At 46.0% G+C, this 12,777-nt stretch overlaps 1 protein-coding gene across 6 annotated transcripts in view; it reads right to left on the minus strand.

The window, feature by feature from the left end:
- LOC139276467 (carotenoid-cleaving dioxygenase, mitochondrial-like) overlaps window positions 1–12,777 on the minus strand; it is a 79,420-nt gene that overhangs the window by 12,907 nt on the left and 53,736 nt on the right. For all 6 annotated transcript variants that reach the window (XR_011595936.1, XM_070894499.1, XM_070894496.1 and 3 more), the window contains 2 exons: window positions 9,392–9,520; window positions 8,159–8,319 (listed from right to left, as the gene is read on the minus strand). Coding sequence is in view for 5 of the 6 variants with exons in the window: in XM_070894499.1 (XP_070750600.1) it covers window positions 8,159–8,319; window positions 9,392–9,520 (290 nt within the window). In the remaining variant the exon portion in view is untranslated. The remainder of the gene's footprint in view (window positions 1–8,158; window positions 8,320–9,391; window positions 9,521–12,777) is intronic.

Here is a 12,777-nt window from a genome sequence, read left to right on the forward strand (position 1 = left end):
ACCACTACACTATTGTTCCCTTTGGATGTTGATTTCAGGTGGGCAGCTGGTCGGAAGAAATGAAGTGTGACTGTTAAAATGGGCCAGGCCACTCCAACTGCAGCTTCGGACAGGCTGCCCAGCGCATCCCGTCTGGGAGTTAAAACTTCCCCTGTATGAGACACAACCACAAATCGCATTGATTGAACGAGTCCGGAAACTGGATTGTCATGTCATACTCCCTCCCCCCCACCCCCCAATCAATTTTCCTCCCCTCGTACTCTGAAAGTGGTGACTCATGGTAAAGAATAGCTCCATCGGAGCACATCCTCATGCAGCACTTTATTCAAGTGGTTTATATACGCAAAGTCTGCAGGATTCTCATCCGTGATCACCATCACACCTGGGCACGATCCTATCCGTTCTCAATGTCCACAAACATGCATGTTCCAGCCGGAATCTCTGGTGATCGGGAATGAGATTATTGCTCATTTCCTCCTCTGGGGGCTGCTGTCTCAATAGTCAGAGTAGGAATCGCAGGATAGCTCAGATGAATACGTGGCTTGAGCAGCGGTGCAGCAGGGAGGGATTCAAATTCCTGGGGCATTGGAACCGGTTCTGGGGGAGGTGGGACCAGTACAAACCGGACGGTCTGCACCTGGGCAGGACCGGAACCAATGACCTTGAGGGAGTGTTTGCTCGTGCTGTTGGGGAGGAGTTAAACTAATATGGCAGGGGGATGGGAACCAATGCAGGGAGACAGAGGGAAACAAAAAGGAGACAAAAGCAAAAGACAGAAAGGAGATGAGTAAAAGTGGAGGGCAGAGAAACCCAAGGCAAAAAAAAAAGGGCCACTGAATGTAAAGGGGCTGCAGGAGGGGTCAAAACTAAAAATCATGGTTTAAAAACTAGTATTAAAACACTCTACCTAAATGCACGCAGCATTCGAAATAAAGTAAATGAGTTGACGGCACAAATCATTACAAATGGGTATGATTTGGTGGCCATTACAGAAACGTGGTTGCAGGGTGCCAAGACTGGGAATTAAACATACAGGGGTATCTGACGATTCGGAAAGATAGACAAGAAGGGAAAGGAGGTGGGGTAGCTCTGTTAATAAAGGAAGATATCAGGGCAGTTGTGAGAGACGATATTGGCTCTAATGAACAAAATGTTGAATCATTGTGGGTGGAGATTAGAGATAATAAGGGGGAAAAGTCACTGGAGGGGCCTAGATTATAGGCCCCCAAATAATAACTTCACGGTGGGGCGGGCAATAATCAAGGGAATAATGGAGGCATGTGAAAAAGGAATGGCAGTAATCATGGGGGATTTTAACCTACATATCGATTGGTCAAATCAAATCGCACGGGGTAGCCTGGAGGAGGAATTCATAGAATGCATACGGGATTGTTTCTTAGAACAGTATGTTACAGAACCTACAAGGGAGCAAGCTATCTTAGATCTGGTCCTGTATAATGAGTCAGGAATAATAAACGATCTCCTAGTAAAAGGTCCTCTCGGAATGAGTGATCACAGTATGGTTGAATTTGTAATACAGATTGAGGGTGAGGAAGTAGTGTCTCAAACGAGCATACTATGCTTAAACAAATGGGGACTACAGTGGGATGAGGGCAGAGTTGGCTAAAGTAGACTGGAAACACAGACTAAACGGTGGCACAATTGAGGAACAGTGGAGGACTTTTAAGGAGCTCTTTCATAGTGCTCAACAAAAATATATTCCAGTGAAAAAGAAGGCGGGAAGAGAAGGGATAACCAGCCGTGGATAACCAAGGAAATAAAGGAGAGTATCAAATTAAAAACCAATGCGTATAAGGTGGCCAAGATTAGTGGGAAACTAGAAGATTGGGAAAATTTTAAACGACAGCAAAGAATGACTAAGAAAGCAATAAAGAAAGGAAAGATAGATTATGAAGGTAAACTTGCGCAAAACATAAAAACGGATAGTAAAAGCTTTTACCGATATATAAAACAGAAAAGAGTGACTAAAGTAAATGTTGGTCCCTTAGAAGATGAGAAGGGGGATTTAATAATGGGAAATGTGGAAATGGCTGAGACCTTAAACAATTATTTTGCTTCGGTCTTCACAGTGGAAGACACAGAAACCATGCCAAAAATTGCTGGTCACGGGAATGTGGGAAGGGAGGACCTTGAGTCAATCACTATCACTAGGGGGGTAGTGCTGGACAGGTTAATGGGACTCAATGTCGACAAGTCCCCTGGTCCTGATGAAATGCATCCCAGGGTATTAAAAGAGATGGCGGAAGTTATAGCAGATGCATTCGTTATAATCTACCAAAATTCTCTGGACTCTGGGGAGGTACCAGCGGATTGGAAAGCAGCTAATGTAACGCCTCTGTTCAAAAAAGGGGGCAGACAAAAGGCAGGTAACTATAGGCCGGTTAGTTTAACATCTGCAGTGCGGAAAATGCTTGAAACTATCATTAAGGAAGAAATAGCGGGACATCTAGATAGGAATAGTGCAATCAAGCAGACGCAGCATGGATTCATGAAGGGGAAATCATGTTTAACTAATTTACTGGAATTCTTTGAGGATATAACGAGCATGGTGGATAGAGGTGTACCGATGGATGTGGTGTATTTAGATTTTCAAAAGGAATTCGATAAGGTGCCACACAAAAGGTTACTGCAGAAGATAAAGGTATGCGGAGTCAGAGGAAATGTATTAGCATGGATAGAGAATTGGCTGGCTAACAGAAAGCAGAGAGTCGGGATAAATGGGTCCTTTTCGGGTTGGAAATCGGTGGTTAGTGGTGTGCCACAGGGATCGGTGCTGGGACCACAACTGTTTACAATATACATAGATGACCTGGAAGAGGGGACAGAGTGTAGTGTAACAAAATTTGCAGATGACACAAAGATTAGTGGGAAAGCGGGTTGTGTAGAGGACACAGAGAGGCTGCAAAGAGATTTAGATAGGTTAAGCAAATGGGCTAAGGTTTGGCAGATGGAATACAATGTCGGAAAGTGTGAGGAAAAAAAAACAGTAAAAGGGAATATTATTTGAATGGGGAGAAATTACAACATGCTGCGGTGCAGAGAGACCTGGGGGTCCTTGTGCATGAAACCCAAAAAGTTAGTTTGCAGGTGCAGCAGGTAATCAGGAAGGCGAATGGAATGTTGGCCTTCATTGCGAGAGGGATGGAGTACAAAAGCAGGGAGGTCCTTTTGCAACTGTATAGGGTATTGGTGAGGCCGCACCTGGAGTACTGCGTGCAGTTTTGGACACCTTACTTAAGGAAGGATATACTAGCTTTGGAGGGAGTACAGAGACGATTCACTAGGCTGATTCCGGAGATGAGGGGGTTACCTTATGATGATAGATTGAGTAGACTGGATCTTAACTCGTTGGAGTTCAGAAGGATGAGGGGTGATCTTATAGAAACATTTAAAATAATGAAAGGGATAGACAAGATAGAGGCAGAGAGGTTGTTTCCACTGGTCGGGGAGACTAGAACTCGGGGGCACAGCCTCAAAATACGGGGGAGCCAATTTAAAACCGAGTTGAGAAGGAATTTCTTCTCCCAGAGGGTTGTGAATCTGTGGAATTCTCTGCCCAAGGAAGCAGTTGAGACTAGCTCATTGAATGTTTTCAAGTCACAGATAGATAGATTTTTAACCAATAAGGGAATTAAGGGTTATGGGGAGCGGGCGGGTAAGTGGAGCTGAGTCCACGGCCAGATCAGCCATGATCTTGTTGAATGGCGGAGCAGGCTCGATGGCCTACTCCTGTTCCTAATTCTTATGTTCTTATGTAATTATAATGCTCCTATTATCAGGTTGACTGAGATAGGGAAAGGTAGCACAGTGGTTAAATTACGGGACCAGTATTCCAGAGACCTGGACTAATAATCTGGAAATGCGAGTTCAAATCCGGCAGCTAGGGAACTTAAATTCAGTTAATTAAATAAATCTGGAATTTAAAAAAATAAGCTACCGGATTGTCGTAAAAACCCATCTGGTTCACTAATGTCCTTTAGGGAAGGAAATCTGCTGTTTTTACCCGGTCTGGGCGTATATGTGACTCCAGACCCACAGCAATGTGGTTGACTCTTAACTGCCCTCTGAAATGGCCCAACAAGCCACACAGTCACACAACCGCTATGAAAAACAATAAGAAGAATAAAACCAGACGGACCACATGGCATCGACCTCAGCTCTGGCTACAGACATGACAATGCCCAGTCAACCCTGCAAAGTCGTTCTCACCAACATCTGGGGATTTGTACCAAAAGTGGGAGAGCTGTCCCACAGACTAGTCATGCAACAGCCTGACATAGTCATACTCACAGAATCATACCTTTCAGCCAATGTCCCAGACTCTTCCATCACCATTCCTGGGTATGTCCTGTCCCACCACCAGGACAGACCTACCAGGGGTGGTGGCACAGTGGTATACAGTCGGCCTTGGGAGTCCTTAACATTGACTCTGGACATCATGAAGTCTCAGGGCTTTGCGTCAAGCATGGGCAAAGAAACCTCCTACTGATTACCACCTACTGTCTTCCTTCAGCTGATGAATCAATGCTCCTCCATGTTGAACAGCACTTGGAAGAAGCAGAGTAGCAAGAGCACAGAATTTACTCTGGGTGGGCGACTTCAATGTCCATCATCAAGACTGGCTCGGTAGCACCACTGTTGACCCGAGTTGGCAGAGTCCTGAAGGACATAGCTGCCAGTCTGGGCCTGCAGAAGGTGATGAAAGAACCAACATGAGGGAAAAACCTACTTAACCTCGTCCTCTCCAATCTACCTGTTTCAGATGCATCTGTCCATGACAGCATTGGTAGCAGCGACCACCGTACAATCTTTATGGAGATGAAGTCCCGTCTTTACACCATCCATCGTGTTGTATGACACTACCACCGTTCTAAATGGGATAGATTCGGAACAGATCTAGCAGCTCAAAACTGGGCATCCATGAGGCATTGTGGGCCATCAGCATCAGCAGAATTGTACTCCACCACAATCTGTAACCTCATGGCCCGGCATATCCTGCACTCTACCATTACCATCAAGCCCTGGTTCAATGAAGAGTGTAGAAGAGCATGCCAGGAGCAGCACCAGGCATACCTAAAAATGAGGTGCCAACCTGGGGAAGCTGCAACACAGGACGACATGCATGCTAAAAGGCGGAAACAGTATGCTATAGACAAGGCTAAGTGATCCCACAACCAACGGATCAGATTAAAGCTCTGTAGTCCTGTCACATTCAGTCGTGAATGGTGGTGGACCATTAAACAACTAACAGGAGGAGAAGGCTCCATGACTATCTCCATCCTCAATGATGGCGGAGCCCAGCACGTGAGTGCAAAAGACAAGGGTGAAGTGTTTACAACCATTTTCAGCCAGAAGTGCCGAGTGGATGATCCATTTCAGCCTCTTCCTGAGGTTCCCACCATCACGGAAGCCAGTCTTCAGCCAATTCAGTTCACTCTATGTGATATCAAGAAATAGCTGAGCGCACTGGATACAGCAACGGCTATGGGCCCCGACAACATCCTGGCTGTCGTGAAGACGTGCTCCAGAACTAGCCACACCTCTAGCCAAGCTGTTCCAGTATAGGTACAGCACTGGCAACTATCCGTCAATGTGGAAAACTCCCAAGTATGTCCTGTCCACAAAAAGCAGAACAAATCCAATCCAACCAATTATCGCCTCATCAGTCTACTCTCAAACATCAGCAAAGTGATGGAAGGTGTCATCAACAGCGCTATCATGCGGCACTTAACAATAAACTGCTCACTGATGCCCAGTTTGGGTTCCGCCAGGACCACTCGGCCCCAGATCTCATTGCAGCCTTGGTCCAAACATGGACAAAAGAGCGGAATTCCAGAGGCAAGGTTAGAGTGACTGCCCTTGACATCAAGGCAGCATTTGACCAAGTGTGGCACCAGGAGTCGTAGTAAAACTGAAGTCAATGGGAATCAGGGGGAAAATTCTCCACTGGCTGGAATCATACCTAGCACAAAGGAAGATGGTTGTGGTGGTTGGAGGTCAATCATCACAGCCCCAGGACATCACTGCAGATGTTTCTCAGGGCAGTGTCCTAGGCCCAACCATCTTCAGCTGCTTCATCAATGACCTTCCCTCCATCATAAGGTTTGAAGTAGGGATGTTCGCTGATGACTGAATAGTGTTCCGTGCCATTCGAAACTCCTCAGATAATGGAGCAGACCATGCCCACATGCAGCAAGACCCGGACGACATTCAGGCTTTGGCTGATAAGTGGCAAGTAACATTCGCGCCACACAAGTGCCAGGCAATGACTATCTCCAACAAGCGAGAGTCTAACCACTGCCCCTTGACATTCAACAGCATTACCATCGCCGAATATCCCACCATCAACATTCTGGGTGGTCACCATTGACCAGAAACTTAACTGGACTTGCCACATAAACACTGTGGCAACACGAGCAAGTCAGAAGCTGGGTATTCTGTGGCGAGTGTCTCACCTCCTGACTCCCCAAAGCCTTTCCATCATCTACAAGGCACAAGTCAGGAATGTGATAGAATACTTTCCACTTGCCTGGATGAGTGCAGCTCCAACAACACTCAAGAAGCTCGACACCATCCAGGACAAAGCAGCCGCTTGATTGGCAGCCCAACCACCACTTAAAACATTCACCCCCTCCATCACTGACGTACCGTGGCTGCAGTGTGTACTATCTACAAGATGCACTGCTGGTGGTACTTCTCCAGCGCTATGAGGTTGTATATGGTTCACATTTTTGAGCCATATAGGAGGGTGACTATCACTACTGCCCTGTAGACCATAAGCTTGGTGCCAGATTTGAGGTCTTCAAACACTCTCTTCCTCAGGCGGCTGAAGACTGCGCTGGCACACTGGAGACGGTGTTGGACCTCGTTGTCGATGTCTGATAGTAGGCTCCTGGGGTATGGAAAATGGTTCATGTTGTCCAAGGCCGCGCCGTGGATTTTGATGACCCGGGGGGCAGTGCTGTGTGGCGGGGTCAGGTTGGTGGAGGAGCTTTGGCTTACGGGTGTTTAGTGTAAGGCCCATGCTTTTGTACGCCTTGGTGAAGATGTTGACATTGGTTTGGAGTTTGGCCTCTGAATCTACTGGGAGGACAGATGCACCAACGTCAGTGTTCTCGATCAGGCCAACATCCTTAGCATCGAAGCACTGACCACTCGACCAGCTCCGTTGGGTGAGCCACATTGTCCGCATGCTCGACACGAGACTCCCAAAGTAAGCACTCTACTCGGAACTCCTACACAACAAGCGAGCCTCAGGTGGGCAGAGGAAACGTTTCAAGGACACCCTCAAAGCCTCCTTGATAAAGTGCAACATCCCCACCGGCACCTGGGAATCCCTGGCCCAAGACTGCCCGAAGTGAAGGAAGAGCATCCGGGAGGGCGCCGAGCACCACGAGTCTCGTCGCCGAGAGCATGCAGAAAACAAGCGCAGACAGCGGAAGGAGCGTGCGGAAAAACAGACTACCCATCCTTTCCTTCAACCACTGTCTGTCCCACCTGTGACAGAGACTGTAATTCCCGTATTGGACTATACAGTCACCTGAGAACTCACTTTTAGAGCGGAAGCAAGTCTTCCTTGATTTCAAGGGACTGCCTATGATGATAAACTGCAGCAACTCACCAAGGCTTCTTCGACAGCACCTCCCAAGACCACCTAGAAGGACAAGGGCAGCAGGCACATGGGAACACCACCACCTCCAAGTTCCCCTCTGTGTCACACACCATCCTGACTTGGAAGTATATTGCCATTCCTTCATCGTCACTGAGTCAAAATCCTGCAACTCCCTCCCTAACAGCATGGTGGCAGTACCTTCACCACACGGACTGCAACAGTTCAAGGCGGCGGCTCACCACCACCTTCTCGAGGGCAATTAGGGATGGGGAATAAATACTGGCCTCGCCAGCGACGCCCATATCCCAGGAAAATAAAAATAATAAAGAAAAAAAAATCCCCTAAGTTCATCTAGAACATGACTGTCTTACTGTCTTTGCTTGTTGTTGATCAAGTACCACATGTAAACACTGAAAGGTTCACTCTACCCTACTGCACATATGACCCATGTTTGGTACATAAATTATACCCGTGTATGAAAAAATACACAAATCCGCAAAAGATGTAGTAAGGTCGGTGGATTACCTCTCCCGTGTGTCTATTAGCTACATGGATAATGGTGTTGAGGTCTGGCTCCCAGTTTATCGCATGCGCCAAACTTTTGCCCCTGAATTTGGATGTGAGAATTTTCAGTATATTTATTTTTAGAGGTTGTTCAACAAAGATGATGTAGTTTTTGGACATTCCTGTCACGGAAAAATAAAATGTTATAAGCATATCTATATATCGTTCAATACATTCATTTATAATTTGTTTTACCGTTTGGGTAGGCGGGAGTCTAATAAACCTTGTACTAATGAAACGATATCCTTGGGTCTCCTTGAAAGAAGTATTCAATGTACAACCATAAGTAGCATGGAGAGGGTATGCTATGTGGGTCACTAATGCATGATTCATCCAAAGCCATGTTAAAGTGTATGCCACCCAGTGGAAGCCCTGAGCTAGACCATTTTCCCAAACCACTGTAGCCAATGCATGTAGAGAAGTGGTCCGTCATAGCAGCAAGTCATTTTAATGTTATATATTATCATTTAAGCATTCCTTAGAAATATAAGGCAAAAATAGAGCTAGTCACTTCGAGGATTTAATTGTTTTAGTTTATTCCGACCTCTATATTCTTCAATTCCATCCCAGATACATATGTAAGCAAATCTATAATTTAACCAGGTGTACTTTTTAAATGTTAGATCGACTCAGCCTCAACTTTTTTTGCTGGGCATCTGTTTGACATATACACTACCTTGTCGGGGAAACATTTCCACATTCAGCTCAGTCAGATCCTTCCCTAAACTGACTCAGGGAGAGGAAATAATTTTTTTTTAAAAAAAGAGTATTTTGAAAGCAATCATTTTGAAAAGTAAATTTCATAGTATCCCAAGTCTTGTGCTCTGCAATTTTTGCTTTAAATGTGTTATATAATACTCAGGACATCTACAACATGCAATTCCTTACCACCCTCAATCTTCCCTCTGTTTTACAAGCTTTTAAAAATCAAGCTCGTCAGTAACCAATTTCTACTTTCTGATTTTATCTCTCTTATTCTTTTCAACCTTGTTGGTGTCCTGCACTATGGGCCTAGCACTTCACCCAGATTTTTCATTAAAAAATAGTGTCCATTCGTAAAAGATAAAGAAAAATAATATTTTAAATATCTCATGATATATTTTATTATCTGACATGCAAAAATTGTTTAATATAGTAGATAAATATTTCATTATGAAATATAATTTAAGCTGCCAATTAGTAAGCATGACAAACCAAAGCTGTGGTAGTAAGAAGGATTCATGCTGTCTGTTGGTGTAAAGCCACAAACAATTCTGGCCCCTTGCAGTGACTCCTCATCATCTGACTTCTGCTGGGGGACTGCAATGATGCTATATATCGTACCTACAAAATAAACACAAATGTAGAATTATAAAATGTTCCAGCAGACTCACAGGCCATTCAGCCAGTCAAGTCCGAGCTGGTGCTTTTCAACAACAACAACTTTTATTTATATAGTGCCTTTAATGTAGTAAAACGTCCCAAGGCGCTTCACAGCAGTGTTACAAGACAAAACAAATAAATTTGACACCGAGCCACAAAGAAATTACGGCTGATGACCAAAAGCTAGATTAAAGAGGTATGTTTTAAGGAGCGTCTTAAAGGAGGAAAGAGAGGGAGCGAGGCGGAGAGATTTAGGGAGGGAGCTCCTGAGCTTCGGGCCCTTACTCACACAGGTTTCTTTCTTTAGCAGGCCAAACTGGGACATAACAGAAGGGAGCAGTGTGCTGGAGGATGATGAAGCTGAGCTACACCAGCTGACTGACTTGGAGGAGTGAGTGCTGCGGCTCATTGGCCCACAGCTGGTGGGCATTGTGGCTGGCGGAGACGCGAGCCTGCTGGGGGCAACAATGGTAACTTTATCCCCTCTGCTCATCCCAACCTCCCGTTAAACCAGAAGGCCTTATCACTTTCCAGCTCCTCATACTGTCTGTCTTCCTTGCTCCATTCCTGCCCCCCTGCCCTCACCTTAACGAGACTCTTGTGCCATTTATGCTTTCGGATAACCATGCAGCAGATGAGCAGCCTGTGCCTGAGCCCCACCAACTGAATCACGAGGGAGAAGAGGGGGACGAGGAGGTAGAGGAGGAGGAGGAGGAGGAGTCAAGCACTACGCCATTGCTTCTCTCACCCACGGGCACCAGCTCAGATATTGGCAATATGCGGTCTTTAGAGGTTAGGTTAGTAGAGGCGTCTGCACTGGGTTATGCACCTAGCCGGCTGCAGCATGGTCAAGGGGAAAGGGAACCTCGGGAGCCATCACCCGAGGTGGGGATGCTGAGGTGCTGCTCTGGGGGACAGCATTCCTGATCCCACCACTCCACCATGCACTTGTCGCTGCCTGTCACCCAGCCAGCCCAGACTGCCACCGCCCAGCCTGAGGTGGTGCAGTCTATAACCGGGCCTTCCATGCTCAAAGCTGGTCGAGGGCAAGGCCATCTGTAGTCTCTAAATACACATTTATACATTTTATTGTTGTTTGATAAATATTGATTGGAATGTTTGATGTTTGCTGTTGTCTCTCATTTCAGGCAGTCCTTTGGGCGGCAAATGGGCAGGCCTCACAGCTCATGAAAACCGAGGCCGACAGTCTTTGCCTTTCTCCCTCCCTCTTCTATGCCTTTCTCTCTGTAATTGGCGCCGCCTTTGTCTTCACCTAAGCATCCTCAAACACGGACGTCGGAGCAGACGGTCGAGTGCTAGCACAGCCCCCATGGAGCGACAGAAGTGTTGTAAGTTCAAAACTGCCGCGTGTTAAACAGGGGAAAAGTGAGGAGGCAGAAAACTCCTCGAGGTAAAAATCGCTGTTATCGGCCCACCAGCCACTCTGCCTATCTGTTGGAAAGCAGAAAAAAGTAATGGCTGACAGAAAATAGTTTTCAAGATGGCGCCTTTAAATAGCGCTGCTCCATCTGGTTCCCGGAGGCGCTGACGGCTGTTGATAAAAGGGGCAATTTCACCCCCTCTGTGTTCTGTGGTGTTAATGCGACACCCGAGTGAAGAAGTATGCACTTGAAAATGACCAAATGAAATAGTGTGTGAATGTTCTGAATGGTGCACTGTGGAGGCAGAAATAGATGAGTCAGAGGAATAAGGCTGGTTTAGTCGAGATAAATGTGTCCTCACAACAAAACACCTTGGCCTAGAAATTCGTCTTGGACGGTGGCGCAAAAGTACGGTATTGGATGGACCATTTGTTCCACACAGCACCTGATTGATTGCAATGGATCTGGATATCAGGCGGAGTGCTGCCGATCCGATACCGTCCGTTTTGTGCCACCGTCCGAGACAAATTTCTAGCCCCAGTTATGTAAAACCAAAAAGGTAGGGTTGGCTGAACATACACACGATTTGAACCAAATTACTGTGGACAGCATCTAAGAAGTCACTTGGAACAGAAGTCATATTGCATGTATTTTTCCCCAAAAAGGTTTTGTTCAAAAACTGTTATTTCTACATGGTTCCTTTGGGTGGCTCCGGCTGCTATTACAATAAACAGGAATCGGTTTTTACCAAAGGAGTGTGAGTCAGCCTTTGGAAATGTTATTAAAAATCTTCTAAATGGTAGAGGAGAATTCTCGGTTGAGGAAAAAGGAAGTCATATCGGAAGCACTGGGGGAGACCAAACGCAGACTGGTGAGCGCTTTGCAGAACACCTCCGTTCAGTCCATAAGGGTGACCCCGAACTTCCGGTCGCCTGTCACTTTAATTCTCTGCCCTACTCCCACTGTGACCTCTATGTCCTCGGCCTCTTGCACTATACCAATGAAGCTCAATGTAAGCTCGAGGAACAGCACCTCATCTTTCATTTAGGTACTTTACAGCCTTCTAGTCTCAACACTGAGTTCAACAATTTCAGACCATAACCCCTGCCCATATTTGTTTTTATCTTTTTTCTGTTTTTTCCTCTCTTTCCCATGGCAGCTGTTGATGATTCTGCCATTTCCATTTTCACCTGAACTAGACTCATCTTTTGTTTCTTAACTTGCCCCATTACCATCTCTTTTGCCTTTCACATCATCCCTTTTGTCCTTTAATCTCTTCTGCCTTCCACCCTCTCACAGACCTTCCCTTTTGTTCTTTCCTCCCTTCTCACATTCCCTGCCCCTACACTTGCTTAAAAACCTGTTACATCTCTAACCTTTTCCAGTTATGACGAAGGGGCATCGACCTAAAACATTTACTCTGGTTCTTTGTCCACAGATGCTGCCTGACCTGCTGAGTTTTTTCTGTTTTTATTTCAATTATAGAAGCACACTGGATCCAGGTGTGGTTGGTCTATCAAAAGTGTAAGGGTGGGGGCAGGTGCTGCCCTGGGAAGGAAGATAGTGGATTGCAAATGTGGAGCCTGTTACAATAGTGTTAGCTGACAGGAAGGGTTTTAAATGTGAACAACACATAATGCTCCCATTCGCACATAAATGGGGTTTCCGACAAAGTTACATGGTTGGAATGGGAGTAACTCTGAGGAAATTCCTGGTTGATGCCTATCGAGATACAACACCGCTGCAAAAGGACATAGACAGGCTAATGAGTGAGCAAAAAGTTGGCAGATGGAGTATAATGCTGTGAAGTGTGAGGTCATGCACTTTGGCAGAAAA

This window comes from Pristiophorus japonicus, chromosome 11 (assembly GCF_044704955.1).
Source record: "Pristiophorus japonicus isolate sPriJap1 chromosome 11, sPriJap1.hap1, whole genome shotgun sequence".
In the NCBI taxonomy this organism is placed as follows: domain Eukaryota; kingdom Metazoa; phylum Chordata; class Chondrichthyes; family Pristiophoridae; genus Pristiophorus; species Pristiophorus japonicus.